This window comes from Alosa alosa, chromosome 4 (genome assembly GCF_017589495.1).
Source record: "Alosa alosa isolate M-15738 ecotype Scorff River chromosome 4, AALO_Geno_1.1, whole genome shotgun sequence".
NCBI classification, from domain to species: Eukaryota; Metazoa; Chordata; class Actinopteri; order Clupeiformes; family Clupeidae; genus Alosa; species Alosa alosa.
In genome coordinates, this window is record NC_063192.1 from 31,582,501 (window position 1) to 31,597,500 (window position 15,000).

Consider the following 15,000-nt stretch of genomic DNA (forward strand, 5'->3'; position numbering starts at 1 on the left):
GTGAACCATTTGGCGTGTAATCAACCCTGCTGAACTGTGGTTCCATGGAATGAAGGGGAGGCCATGAGAGAGAAAGATGCCAGCCAGGACAGCTGTCACCCTGGCTGGCAACAGTGCTGAAGTAAAGACGCTGTGACAGATGTCGCTGCTGATGAAGGTGGGGGGGATGGGAAGAGGCCCCACACATTCCTGCCCTGCAAACTGGAAGGCAATCTGTTAACAAGATCTCCAGCCTAAACTGCTGAAAAGTTATTGCTTGCACTAGTTAATGATTTACATGTACCAGTATGCTAACTGTTACTTATTTTACTTTATATTTGGTGTAGATGTACCCACTGTCTATGGCGATGTTGTGCTTCTAATTTCTAGGCAATTTTACATTGCCATGTTAAAATAGTATACATTTAGATGAAAGCACTGCAGAGAATGTCTGATTTTGAATTCTTCTCTAAACCCACAACCTCCCCTCCCAAACACAAATACACACATGAACTCACACTCTGCTTGCTTTCTGCCTTAATTTAGTCTATGCAGGATGAACTTAGTATACAAATGTTATCATTGATTAACTCCAAGAATATCTGACTGATTTGAAAGCCATGACATGTTATACATTCTTCTTTTATGACATTTTATGAGTGATGCATATAATTCAAATGTGTATGTCCTGTCCCTATAGATGCACAGGCTGTGTAAGCAGTCGCTGGAGCTGTAACTGGTGCATTCACCAGCACTTGTGTACACACAAACTAACCTGCAGCGAGGGGGTCATCATTTACAATGAGCATGTAAGTTTTACTCTGCCAAACAAATCTGAAAATCTGAGTTATTTGGTTATACCTACCGTATTTTCCGGACTATAAGTCGCACCAGAGTATAAGTCGCACCAGTCAAAAAATGTGTCATGAAGAGGAAAAAAAACTATATATAAATATATATATATATGTTGCACCTGAGTTGCAGGACCAGCCAAACTATGAAAAAAAGTGTGACTTATAGTCTGGAAAATATGGTATATGTGTTGCATGCTCAACTAGTAATGTGGTGGAAATCAAGCACTTCACTGATATGATTGTTTGTTTGTTTTGTGCTGCTGCCCCAGTGTTTTGTCTGGTCCATGTCTCCAGACTAAATATATTATTGTGTTGTGTTTGTCCATATTTATGTATATTACACTGTTTGTTTTTCCATATTTTGTATTTATATTTTTTTTCTGTTTTGTTCATGTCTCGTGTCCATCACCTCCTCATCTCTCCCCTGTGTCAACAAGTTCAAACTCCCAACATCTGGCCCCACAACTACAAAAGCTGTCAATAGATTAGCCTCAACCACACAAAGTCCGACAAATCCGACCACAGGAGTTCACTCAGCGACTGCATCAGGAGCTTCAAACATTGCTTCTCCGTCCACCACCCCAGAGCCCACGCTGGTTCCCACAACGCCACCTCCCACTGCTGCCACCACGGCCCTTCTGCCACCCACGCTGAACCAGGCCACCACTGTGGCCAGCGCGCCCACCGCCACCACTCCTCTGGCAGGGACACACACGACAGAGAGCGGGCACGCTGCCGCTGACCAAAGCCTCAGCAACAACAGCACTCGGGTGGAGGAAGTTCTGTGGACTCAAGGTTCTCAAAATGATTCTCTGCAAGACGTTGGAGAAGAGAAGGAAACAACCGATTCATCGCTAGAGGAATCTGTTCTGGACGCTGGAACCACCCCTGTGACAAGTGTAGTGGAGCTTCCACTCGATGAAGACATGATCCCTCCATCCCCTGTCCCAGAGGCTGCTCGCACCACTCCCCCGCTCGTTGAGTCTGATGAGGAGGCTGGGGCGGAGTTGTATGTGTCATCTGCCACAGTGCCCTCTGGGGATGGGGAGGGGGAGAGCAGCCCACCCGACTTCTCTCAGAGCCCAGACATGGACTACCAGTCTGACTCAGCTGATTTCTATCTACCGGTGAGTCAGTGCATCCATGGAGACTGTGGGCTGAAGTGAAGACTTATAAATAGTCATTCTGGTCGTGTAACCACAATGAATACAGTCAGTCTGGGCATTCAGAGCTTCTCCACTGCTGATAACTGAAGTTGATCTTTAAAAAGGAGTGAAACGTCTGTCATAAAGTTAGATAAGCAATAAGCATGAATCCTTATTATGACCTTGGCCGCTGTCATATAGGCCAGCGGGTCATCATATTTTTTTTTTTTTTTTTTTTTTTTTTTTTTTTTTTTTTTTTTTTTTTTTTTTCATGTCCAAATTTCCGTCAATGATTCCCGGGACACTGAAAGACCGGGGTAGACAAAACTTGGTGGGCATGTAACCCCATATGGATAGCATGGAACCATCGTTTTTCGTTTTGATCTGTAGCCCCACGCTGGACTGCACCCCCGAAAGGAGGGTAGGGCAGACACAGTTTTCTGTGAATATCTCGAGAACCGTAAGGTTTAGGAGGACCAGTATTTTTTGTATGTTGATCTCAAGGGGCCATGTCAACGCATTCCATAACCACTCATTTCATGTATAGCGCCACCTAGTTAAACACAAAAAAGTAAAAATGAGGTGGTGTAATTGAAGGTATCTGTGACCTAACATAGTCAAAACTGCACAAAATTGGAAGTGTAGGATCATTATGACACCCTCTGTATGCACGCCAAGTTTTGTGGAATTCCGTTCATGGGGGCCACACAATAAATTAATTTATGTTACTATACACCAACTGGCCTGTAGGTGGCCGGAGACAGTTTTCTGTGAATATCTCGAGAACCGTAGGGCCTAGGAGGTCCACCTTTTTTTTGTATGTTGGTCTTAAGGGGCATGTCAACCCATCCCATTACCACTTATTTCATGTATAGCGCCACCTAGTTAAAAATTAAAAAGCATAAAATTAGGTGTTTTCATCTCAATATCTCTGGCTGACAAGGTCAAAACTGCACAAAATTAAAAGTGTAGGATCATTATGACACCCTCTGAATGCATGCCAAGTTTTGTGTACTTTCGTTCATGGGGGGCCTTACAATAAAATAATTTATGTGTACATTTAGTGACGTGACACCAACAAGGATTCCCGGACACTGAAAGACCGGGGTACACAAACTTGGTGAGCATGTACCCCATATGGATAGCATGGAACCGTCATTTTCGTTTTTCATCTGCAGCCCCCGCTGGACTGGACCCCGAAAGGAGGGTAGGGCAGACACAGTTCTCTGTGAATCTTTTTATGGTATGTTGGTCTCAAGGGCCCACATAAACCTGGCTCATAATCACTCATTTGTGATTTGCCCCCCCGGTAAAAATGAAAATCAGTAGGATTAAAAAGAAAGCCAAAAATAAATATTCATCATCATCATCATGGCTGCATTTTCAGTATTGGCGAAAGTAGTCGTTTGTCCACTAGATGGCGCATCGTTGCAGTGAGACGTAATTTTGTTGGAAGTTAAAAGGGGTTGGAAAAACAATGGACGCTTCATACAAGGACTGTAATTTACACGAGCGAACATCTAATAAGGATAGGACGATGTTCACATGAAGTGTAATTCCCATTTCTTCTTGAAGCCAAATAAATCTGAGGATGTTTATCGGACATGCTTGGTTTTACTGCAGGTAATGCGTTAATCTTGTAATATCAATAAGGACCTAGGTAATGTTACCAAGTTAAGCGTTGGTTGAGTGATGGAGGCATTTGATTTATTGCATTTGTAGAAAACTATAAAATGCGGTTATACCAAACAAATGTATAGCAGCACTGTTTGTATCTTTTCGACTGTCATTTATTGCACGTGCTACAAAATCATTCTGTGCAATGGAAGATTTACCAACGTTAATCGGGTCTGATGCAGTTTTGCCTATACATGCGTGAGACTGAGACGCCTGTTTATTTTGTTTTAAGTGCGTGCAGGGTGTGAGAGGGGAATCGATGTGCTTTGATTACAGCTTGGTAGTTGTAGTCTGTGAAATTAAAAGCACGCGTGTGTGAAGTATCCAAACAATGACACCTTCATTTCATTATGGCTGTTTTAGCAAAACACCTTAAGCTACTGTGTAGTAGGTCCCATTTAGAAGTGGCTACTTCATTTGGCGCTTTCATTGACTCATGGAGCTGCGTGAATGTTATTACAACTTTTCGCCCGCGATATGACAGTTTAAGTCCGCTTTGATACTGTAAGGCGAAGCCATTGGTTTCAAAGGAGATTTTATTTGTGTCGCCAGCATAGCCTATTGACAATTTATGTTGTCAATAGGCCTACCTTATAATCCTACCTGTAGCTTAGGGAAGCTAACAACTTTCTATTAGGATCTAGTTTGTTAGTTACCGCTTTGTCATAACTCCCTGATGCATTTTGCATTTAGAATAGCCAGAGCGTGTATATCTCAATCGGAAAATTAAACAATATCGGGTGCCTATGGACTAGGCTGGGTGAACCCAGCCTGATCTGCCCGCTATTTATTTTTTGATTTCTTAAAAGATTGAGCTTGGTCTGATGAAAGCCAGACTAGCCATGGACCTCAGTTAAACAATGCAAGGGAACATGAATCAGCCTATATTTGCACTAACAATAACGGACAAAAGCTCTTCAACGTTGGCCCGTTAAAATGTGTATGAACAGTCTAGCGACGCATTTCATCAAGGCCCATTTGGACATGTCAGTTATTTGCACCACTGGTTAGATGTAAAACAGCACTTCGTTTCAGACTAGGCTACTGTTACTTAATTTGTGCATTAACAATAACGTTTCAGACTACTGTTACTTAATTTGTGCATTGACAATAAAGTATTACATGAACTAAAGATGACTAAAATCTTATGTAGAAGAAGAAACATTCACAAAAAAATCCATCCATCCAAAATGACCTTTGTTTTGATAGCTGTTGAAAACGGCATGGAACTGACAGAGATGTTTTTGTTTATAAATACATAAAAATAAATAAATAAATAACATTATGCTGATACCTTTTGCTTTTCCCAAATACAATGTAGCCTACAGGTGTAAGTGACCTTTCATCAATCCAGTTGCAATGGATGAACTGTGATGAACTGCCCTACTTGTGATTGTTTAGAGATTTTAAAGGTTTTATAACAATTCTACATCTTCTTTGGCTATTCTACAATCTATTCACCTTTTCAGCACCAGTAGGGTACTTTCTGTGCAGCCGCACACACACACTCAGGCATGCCAAACAAGCATACACAAAAGTTTCAAGAGTGGGGGATGGAGTAAAATATGGAGACAAATTGAAGTGTGATTTATTTTTCGTGAACGGATGTACAGGACTGAGCTTGGCGGTCATATTTTGTACCGCTATGCGGTACATCTAGTTTTGCCAATCATTCCATTGTATTTCTGTTTAAGTTTTGCATTGTTGTCTTGGTGCATGTTGTGTATTCTTCTGGTAAACATGTTGCTACAGCTACTTCAACATCAACAGGCATTGCCCATAATCTTTCAAAAAGCCTGCATGCACCATTTGTTGTGTTTGTGTCATTTTGGTCATTTGTGTGTTTCACTGCATAGTGTTCTGTACTGTAGCATCTGTCCCTTGGCTGCACAATCCTCCAGCCATGTGATGGGTGTTTCTTTAAAAGGACTGAATGTTTACTTCTGATTTACTTCTGAGAGTTAGAGCGCAGCGGTTCTGTGTGTATCACTGATCATTGTGGAGATTTGAGTTAGCTAAAGTTTTTTTTAACTCATGGTGACATTTTGTGACACTCTTTTTTTTTGTGTGTGTGTGTGTGTGTGTGTGTGTGTGCATGTGTGCGTGCGTGCGTGTGTGTGTGTGTGTTCCACACAGGGGGATGAGGGCTCGTTTGTGAGTGGAGGCTCTTATGCCTGTCCCTGTGTGGAGAGCATTCAAGGCTCCTCTCTTCTGCCGGTCAACATGGACAGGAAGATTACCCTCACAGGACGCAACCTGCATCTGTACAAGGTAGCATCCCCTCTACCACGGGATTAAGCTATTGAAGTAGAGTAGCCTATCATTCATTTAACTCTTCTGTGGATGAAGCAGTTCTAGAATTAGAATGTTTTTGGAGTATTAGACCAGTGGTTCTTAACTGGTCTGGCTTTGACAATTTCCCAAATTTCCCATGATCATCACAATTTCTCATGATCATCACTTCGCGACCCATATGTGGTGAGCTACATGCTAAGACACGTGAAGTGCTTGTAGGCCTACTTGTTGGAACATGCTGATGTTTGGCATTACATTTGTGAAGTCTTCAACTCTTAATGTCACCTTTCAAAGTAGGCTACTCGACAGGTTTGTCTTTGAAAGGGGTGCTTGATTTCCATGTGGCATGTTAGTTTTGATGGTTTCATGCTCTCATGTGCCAGCAATTCACTGCACACCACACACTGGGGTTTGTCCCATTTTGTCCTCAATTTAAGTGAATCCATATCCTACTTCAAACATTCAAGGTCGTAGCCTACTTGTGTTTACTGCTAAAGTGATATCTAACATGACCTGTCACATAAACATTGTCTATCCATGTCCATGGCAATGACCGACATGCAAATAAAGTCTATTCAAATAAAGGTCCAATATTAGATCTGATAAGGCAGCATTTTAAATGAGCAATTTCAATTTTTTTTAAACACACCCAGAACAGTTCTGTGACCCACTTTTGGGTCCCGACCCACCAGTTAAGAAACACTGTATTAGACCATATTATGTGCCTCACTACAAGTCTGTCTGTGTACATTTTAGCATGGCAGCAGTTCATTCTAAGTATTTTCATTGGTTTGCAATCCATTCCATCCTCTGTCAGGATGACGAGTTGGACTATGAGTGTGTGCTGACCGTAGAGGGACAGGCTGTTGTGGTGGACGCCTTCGTCGAAGCGGATGAGGCACAGTCCTCCTTATTCTTCATCACCTGCCAACTGCACAAGGTTCTGCATTCTATATTTCCTCTCATTTCCATCATGTAAAATTGACGTCATGTGTTTAAATGTGTTAGTATGTTTACTTTTCTGGGCGTTTATAATAATATAATTTGTATAAATCTGGGTAAAAAAAGAGGAAAAAAGGACATTTGTATAGAGTATATTTTCATCCCAGTGATATCAAATCACTTAATGTGCATGTCTGTGATGGTCGGCACATTGTGAAGGTCGGTTGTGTTGTGTTGTGTTGTGTTGTGTTGTGCTCTAGTATTCCTACTCGGCACATTGTGAAGGTCGGTTGTGTTGTGTTGTGTTGTGTTGTGCTCTAGTATTCCTACTCGGCTGTTGTGGAGGAGTACAGCGCTCTGGTCTCTGTGAGGAGGAGGAACGCCTTCCATATGGACACTGTCCAGGACCTGCACGGTGAGATCAAATCAGTGGTCAGGCACTGACATGCAGTCAATCGTTAAAAAGCATTAGAGTGTGGACGTCAGACACATGACAGGCCTCAGATGACAGGCTTCATATGATTGCGTCGTATGCAGGATTTTCTACCTGGCTTTGTGTCTACAAACTTTGATTTAATGAACTGTGTAAATCCTTGTTTTGGTTGCCATGGCTCTATAAATCTTTGCCATGATAAACAGTTAAGAATCTTAATTTCCAGCACAAGACACATGCTCCATATATTACATGTTAAATCTTTTGTGATGTTCAGGCAATGTAAAATTCAACAGAGGAACAACTTGATTACTGTTGTTGACTCGTCAGAGCTAGCTAAGCATGTTGAAACATGAAAGAATAAACACAGCAGAGCTTTAGAGTATTTGGGCAATAGTAGGGTTGTGTGAGGAGTGGCTTCTCACTCATGCATCTAGTACAGGTGAACAATACAATATAAAGCCTGCCTTACACCTTGCTGGTGCACTGTGTCAACACATGTAGCCTATGATTCCACTCCATCTGCCCCATACAACATTCATGAACAGCTCCTGAGGCAAAACACCCCTGACATTAATTGTCCATATTGATTTTCCTCTGACAAATGACTTTACTGTTCTGACAAATGAAGGCAATAGTGCATGTAGAAAACAACTGTGTTATACAGCGCGCCGTGCAGACTGACCCTGTTTTCACCTTGTTTTTGACCCTTGCAGTGACTCTGTATAACTGCTCGGTGGGCCGCTCGGACTGCAGCCGCTGCCACACGGCGGATCAGAAGTACGGCTGTGTGTGGTGTGGCGAGCGCTCTCCAGCTGCCTCTTCGGTGACTCCTGTGCGGACGAGGTGCAGCAGACATGCCCAGCACCTGTCATCCACCTGGTGAGCTTTTGGCTTGCTGTGCCGTGCCAAGAATGTGGAAGTGGTTGATCCAAGAGTTTTCAGATTATTATCCAGTCAGTTTCAAACAGCAGGCACTCTCAAATCCCCAAATCAAATGCGTCATAGTCATGGATAATTGATTTGCAGATGCATTGATGTGGTTGTGGTAATTATATGCAGTAAAAAGGGTGGATATATATGGAAGTACAAAGGTGTTAAAGTTTTCAAAGCAAAATGACATGATATAGATGAAGAAATCGCATCTAGTAATACCATAAGATTGGGTTTTAGTGTGGAGATCAGTTTGGCTGTGTTGTGTTTTTAAAAGCTTTAATTCACTTGTTTCAGATTGAGCCTCTCTCTGGCCCCATAGAGGGTGGCACCACTGTCACCATCTCTGGCTCTAACCTTGGACAGAGAGCTGAGGACATCCAGCACTCTGTCACCCTGGCTGGGGTTCCCTGCAATGTCATCCCAAGTAGCTACGAGGTCTCATCGAGGTAACACACAAGCACTCCTGGACATTTTATATATGATAAATTCAGAAAGATGATTGATCATGATAAAAAAGCAAGTTCTTTGTAGACAAAAGGTTTGCTCTTTAATGTAAGTGATTTGAAATAATATGACAGATGTTATTTGACATATGTTATACAATCATCCTATTATTTTTGTGGTTGTATAGGGTATTCAGGGGCTGCTCTTGGTGAAGTTTTAGGTCAGGGTTTTTGAACAAAGCGTCACGGGCCACTGAAGGCAACACTCATTAGTGGAGGCGGATGCTTCATGGTGTCCTTTGTTGTGCAGGATTGTGTGCAAGACAACAGCCAGTGGAGGGGAACGAAGTGGCCAGGCCTCAGTGGAGGTCAAGGACGGAGGAGTCGGCCTCTCAAAACAGAGGTTCCACTTCCAGGTCTCTATTGCTGTACCTGTGTTATCTCTGTGCTGTATTAGGGTGGGTCGATTAGCTCACACAAACTGAGCTGAAAGGTCTCAGAGGAACGTGTTCATGATGTGTCATGAAATATGAGCCAGAATTATTTATGGCTTTCCTGTTCACTAACCACATTATTTGGTACGGTCAGTCATGTTGTCCACATGTCTGTGATGTCATCTCAGGATCCGACGCTGACGGACGTGTTCCCTCAGAGGGGCCCGCTGGCCGGAGGCACGCTGCTCACCATCACTGGCCAGAGCCTACGCACGGGCAACCTGCGGGACATCGCCGTTCTCATCGGAGGAGTGCCCTGTGCCATGTAAGATTCACATTGTCAAGCAGAAGCATATCCCTTTAATAAAAACATGAATACTACATTTTAGTCTCAGCAGAAGCATACAGTATCCCTTTAATAAAAACATGAACACTACATTTTAGTCTCAGCAGAAGCTTATCCCTTTAATAAAAACATGAATTCTAAATTTTAGTCTCAGCAGAAGCTTATCCCTTTAATAAAAACATGAATACTCAATTTTAGTCTCAGTCAAGTAAATCATTTATCTTGTACGATGATTTATAAATATGAACAGACTACATGATCATCACATTTAACAACATAGCAAATCATGTTGTGAGTTCCTCTGTTTAAATGTTTAATCAGCACAACAAAGCCTATTGGCTCACCATACTAAGCCATCATATTATTGTATTGTGTCACTCTGTCATACCCTTCTTCCCTTTCTCGGCAGTTCCTCTGAGGTGCAGGATGGTCACATCGAGTGTGTGACCGGCAGCAGCAACAGGACTGGGGAGTACAGTGTGGTGGTTCGCTTCAATAGGGCAGAGCGCCATCTGCAGGCCGTTCCCTTTCATTACTGCCCTGATCCTAATGTCACACAGGCGGCTCCATCCAGAAGCTTCCTCAGGTGGGTCTGTCATCTTTCGTCTGTTTCTCATCTGCTGTCTTTCCATATTTAGCTGTAAAAGCTGACACGGGACTAAAGTCCCTCTATCCCAGTATTTCCCAAACTTTTTTTCTGGGGACCCACTTTTTAAAAATGACAGACCATCACGACCCATTTCACTTCAGATCTAACATGCAACCACCAATATTGTTTTAGGTCACAGGTTCTCAAACTTTTCTATGCCACCCCACAATTCTGCAATCTCAATTTCACATGAAACAATGTTAAATATTTTCAAAGCTGTAAAAACTCTCGCTCAGTTTTGTACAAACACACAACCTCAGGTTTTCCTCATCCTGGCGACCCAAATAAAAATCTCCTGTGACCCACCGGTGGGTCGCGACCCAGTCTTTGGGAACCAATGCTCTATCCTGTCTGTTCTCCAGTGGTGGGCGGACGATTCGAGTGTCTGGACACAACCTGGACGTAGTTCAGAAGCCACGGATCCGCGTGACGCTCACGCCACTCACGCCTCACGCACAGAAGAAAAAGAAAAGGAAGAGGAGGAAGAGTGAAGAAAGGGAAAGTAGGTCGCTCAAAAGGTTACGCCGGATTGTTCCGGAGCCTGGCTGTCCGGAGGGAGTACTCTGCACAGTGAAACAGGTGGACATGATGTTTCCTACGTGTTATATTCTCTCTTCTAAATGTCAGTTTGGACTGCACTGTGAGAGTTTTTTTCCCCAGGCCTGGGCAGTAGGAGAATCAAAATAATTCATTGTGTGCTCTCACTTTTTGAAATGTGAATAAATGACCTGGTCTGAAACATGTTCCAGAAGATGCCCTGTCAACATTTAATCAATACACTTGAATTCCTCCAGCTTTTAACCTGATGTCTTTACTAATGTAGCGTCAGACTCATTTAGTTTCTCCTGGAGTCCTACACGTCTAACTCTGTGTTCCTTTAATGTTAGTTTGAAGAGCGCTGTGCGGTGAACAGCTCTTCTCTGATCCTGTGTGGGACGCCAGCTGTGGGGGCGGAGGCGCTCCATGCCCAGGTGAAGGTGGACTTCCTGCTGGACAATGTCCTCTTCAGCTTCGGGGCTGTCAGCGGAGGGGATGCCTTCAGCTACGAGCAGAATCCCGTCCTCCGACCGCTCAACCAACACGACCCCAGCAAGCCCTATCGCCACAAGCCTGGCAGCATCATCTCGGTCGAGGTCCAAGGCTCATTTTTACATTCTTCTTACGTCATGTAGAGTGTTATGTCATGTAGATCTGTAAAATGTTCCCTTCAACAGCATGTGTGTGTGACACTTTTTTTAATATTTAGTATGATGACAATCAACCGCTGGTCTGTTTGACTGTCTTTCTGTGACTGACTTTTGATCCATTTGCAGGGTGAAAACTTAGACTTGGCCATTTTCAAAGAGGAGGTGGTGGCTGTCATTGGAGAGGGTGTTTGTGCCGTCAAAACTCTGACCCGTAACCACCTGTACTGTGAACCACCTTCCCAGCAGCCCTCAGTGGAGGCATTGAAGAGCCGTGAGGGTGCAGATGTGCTCCCAGAATTCACAGTGAGTCATAATCTCCAGGCTTGGTGTAAGCTTATAATACGCTACACACAGTGCTATTGTTGTAGCTCCAAGGCTTGGGCTGCTTAGTATAACAGATGGCTGCTCTGACATTTTTTGAAAACAGTTTAGAATGCAATCTAGGCTTTCCATGAACTGAATGTGAAACTAATCTTGCTGTTCCTATAGTTCCTACATTGTTAATTATGTATGTTTCAAAATGGCAAATTTGAGCCCATTTGTGTACACAAGTTTTCCCATCCCTATTCGGTCTTGCTCATATCTGTGCTTTGCTCTTAAACACTGGTCCTCTGGACATCTCTACTGTTCCCAGGTCAGAATGGGGAACCTGAACTTCTCTTTGGGCCGAGTGCAGTACGACACCCAGAGTCAGTCCACCTTTCCTCTGGAGGCCCAGGTGGGAGTCGGGGTAGGGGCTTCCATTGTGGCCCTCATTGTGTTGATCATCGTCTTAATATACAGGTACGAATATTGCTGCATGCCCAGAGTGTTGAAATAGTCAAGCACATTTTTGCCTCATGATGGTTGTCTGGACACTATTTGTATTGCTATTTATTTGAGCCATGTGTCTGTGTTGTGACTCAGGAGGAAGAGCAAACAGGCTCTGAGGGACTATAAGAAAGTCCAGATTCAACTGGAGAACTTGGAGACCAGTGTGAGAGACCGCTGCAAGAAGGAATTCACCGGTGGGCAGCCCCTACAATATCAAATCTCCTAATGCTCAGACTTGCCAACTCACATAAAGAGTATAACAACGATAATGGTTATTTACAAAAATGTCCAACCCTTTTGGTTTAGTGCATATAGCATACTTAAAATAATTGGCAGGCAGGGATGCTCAACTCTTTGGATGTTTACTGCTTGGCTAGTATGGCATGACTGTGCTGAATGTTTACTTACTTTGGCAACGGCACTCAGAGTTGTGGCCATCTATGTGAAGTATTTAGAAAGATATTCTGAACAAGTGGCTGAATGGAATCTGGAAATGAACTGTGGTGTTTTAGTAGTTCATTCTCCAGTCTTTGTTAATAGAATTTGATTAATGTTTGTATGAATAATCAAACTGTGCTCTATGCACCTTTGTGTGCAGACCTGATGACAGAGATGATGGACATTGATCTGGTGGGATCTGGGACCCCAATCCTGGACTATCGTACGTACGCTGAGAGGATCTTCTTCCCTGGCCATAAGGAGTCACCGCTCAGGCGAGATCTGGACGTCCAGGAATGTCGCCGGGCCACAGTGAAGCAGGGCCTGGTGCAGCTCTCCAACCTGCTCAACAGCAAACTGTTCCTCACCAAGGTATCACCAGCTTGGTCACCATGGCTAGCGTTACTGAGTCTCCTGTTTGCAATCACTGACCACTTTGGACTGGTGCTACCATTACCTTTGATTTGACACACAAAACTGCTTAACCTCTACTACAGTATGCCAGCTCTTGTTCTCAATTTGTGACACTCACACGTATTTATTTACTCATTTGATTTGGACAGTACCACTTCTCTTAAGATCAAATAGAGACAGACAGAGTTTCACTGTTTCCGCTGATCTGTGTTCCAAAACATGCATGATGCCAATATTGCAGTGCTTCCCATATATTGACTTATTTGTGGCGGCCCAAAAAACGGTTGAATTCAAGTTAATTCTGCAAACCTACCCCCCACAAATTCAATTCTGTGGGAAACACTATATTGTCCTCAGTTCATCCACACCCTCGAGGGCCAGCGGACGTTCTCCCCGCGGGACCGGGCCTACGTGGCCTCCCTGCTGACCGTGGCTCTCCACGGCAAGCTGGAGTACTTCACCGACATCCTGAAGACCCTGCTCAGCGACCTGGTGGAGCAGTACACCGCTAAGAACCCCAAACTCATGCTCAGGAGGTGAGAGGCAACGCAGTGTCCCGTCACCATGCGCTCATTCTGATTTGAGTTCAACTACGTAATTATTCAACATTCATATATTCATATGTTAACTTATTCATATTCAGTGGATAGGTTTGCTAGCATTTTTGCACAGAATACTTGAGGAGCTTTTGTAATCACTCGTTCAGACCATTACAGTTCTACAGTATAAAGAGATCATTTTGGGTGGTTCTACGGTGGTTCTACGGTATGAAGAGATCATTTTTGGTGGTTCTACGGTATAAAGAGATCATTTTGGGTGGTTCTACGGTATAAAGAGATCATTTTGGGTGATTTGTTCACCCAAATCTAATTGGTGAGCTAAGGGAGCCATAGCTGTAGGTCATCACAGCCGGTGAGCAGAGTGAAGGCTTCGGCTGCCACCACCAACACATTCTCCTGTTCCCCCTTTTCACAGGACCGAGTCAGTGGTGGAGAAACTGCTGACAAACTGGATGTCGATCTGCCTCTACTCATTCCTCAGGGTGAGCTGCTGCAGAGCTGCACTTTGCTGTCGTGCCGCCTACTCCTTTTCATTTGTTGTGGCACTTTCTGTAAAATAAGCAGTTTTTGGTGGTTTGCAGTGTAAGCATAATGTATGCGTACATGTTTTTGGAGAGTTATTTAAGTTTTCTTGTTATCCTATTCCTGCTATACATAGCTGAATGCTGCATGGCAGGCCTCTTTGAAAACAGATCTAAGCTCAGGCTTGTGCTGTGGAGCTGCTTTGGGCTCTCTGAGAGTTAGCTCTGTGGTCTTAGAAGTGGCTGCTCATGTGTGTTCTGTGTGTGTGTGTGTGTGTGTGTTTTGTGTTGTGTGTGTGTGTGTGTGTGTGTGTGTGTGTGTGTGTGTGTGTGTGTGTGTGTGGGTGCGTGTGTGTATGTCTGTGTGTGTGTGTGTATGTTTATGTCTGTGTGATTATGTGTGTGGGTGTGTTTGTGTGTCTGCGTGTGTGTATGTGTGTGTGTGTGTATGTGTATGTCTGTGTGTGTATGTGTTGTGTGTTTATGTGTGTCTGTGTGTGTGTGTGTGTGTGTGTGTGTGTGTGTGTGTGTGTGTGTGTGTCAGGACTCAGCGGGGGAGCCTCTGTACATGATGTTCAGAGCCATAAAACACCAGGTGGATAAGGGCCCTGTGGACGCTGTGACAGGCAAGGCCAAATACACACTCAATGACAACCGGCTGCTCCGCGAGGATGTGGAGTACCGCACACTGGTGAGAGAACACACACACACACACACACACACACACACACACATACACACACACACACTTTTTAATCTTAATATTTTAAATCACTTGTTGATTATTTACTTTATATAATTAAGTAAATATTTATTTGTATCTGTTCATGCACAGAGTGCATCTCAAAGCGCTTCACAGACAAACAGCATGCTAGAAGGAGCGGCTAAAGATCCCAGTGCAATCGCTGCACTTAGAATACACTATTTTCAACAT

The 15,000-nt window shown here is 43.6% G+C and overlaps 1 protein-coding gene across 1 annotated transcript in view; it reads left to right on the forward strand.

Moving 5' to 3' along the window:
* Positions 1-15,000, forward strand: part of LOC125293338 (plexin-B1-like) — a 51,166-nt gene that overhangs the window by 26,822 nt on the left and 9,344 nt on the right. The window contains 20 exon segments of the mRNA XM_048241206.1: positions 680-788; positions 1,271-1,960; positions 5,792-5,926; positions 6,768-6,890; positions 7,214-7,307; positions 8,042-8,131; positions 8,134-8,207; positions 8,556-8,707; positions 9,015-9,120; positions 9,327-9,463; positions 9,894-10,070; positions 10,496-10,712; positions 11,021-11,266; positions 11,447-11,623; positions 11,955-12,103; positions 12,227-12,327; positions 12,732-12,943; positions 13,343-13,521; positions 13,961-14,027; positions 14,611-14,757. Of these exon segments, the coding sequence (XP_048097163.1) occupies positions 680-788; positions 1,271-1,960; positions 5,792-5,926; positions 6,768-6,890; positions 7,214-7,307; positions 8,042-8,131; positions 8,134-8,207; positions 8,556-8,707; positions 9,015-9,120; positions 9,327-9,463; positions 9,894-10,070; positions 10,496-10,712; positions 11,021-11,266; positions 11,447-11,623; positions 11,955-12,103; positions 12,227-12,327; positions 12,732-12,943; positions 13,343-13,521; positions 13,961-14,027; positions 14,611-14,757 (3,382 nt within the window).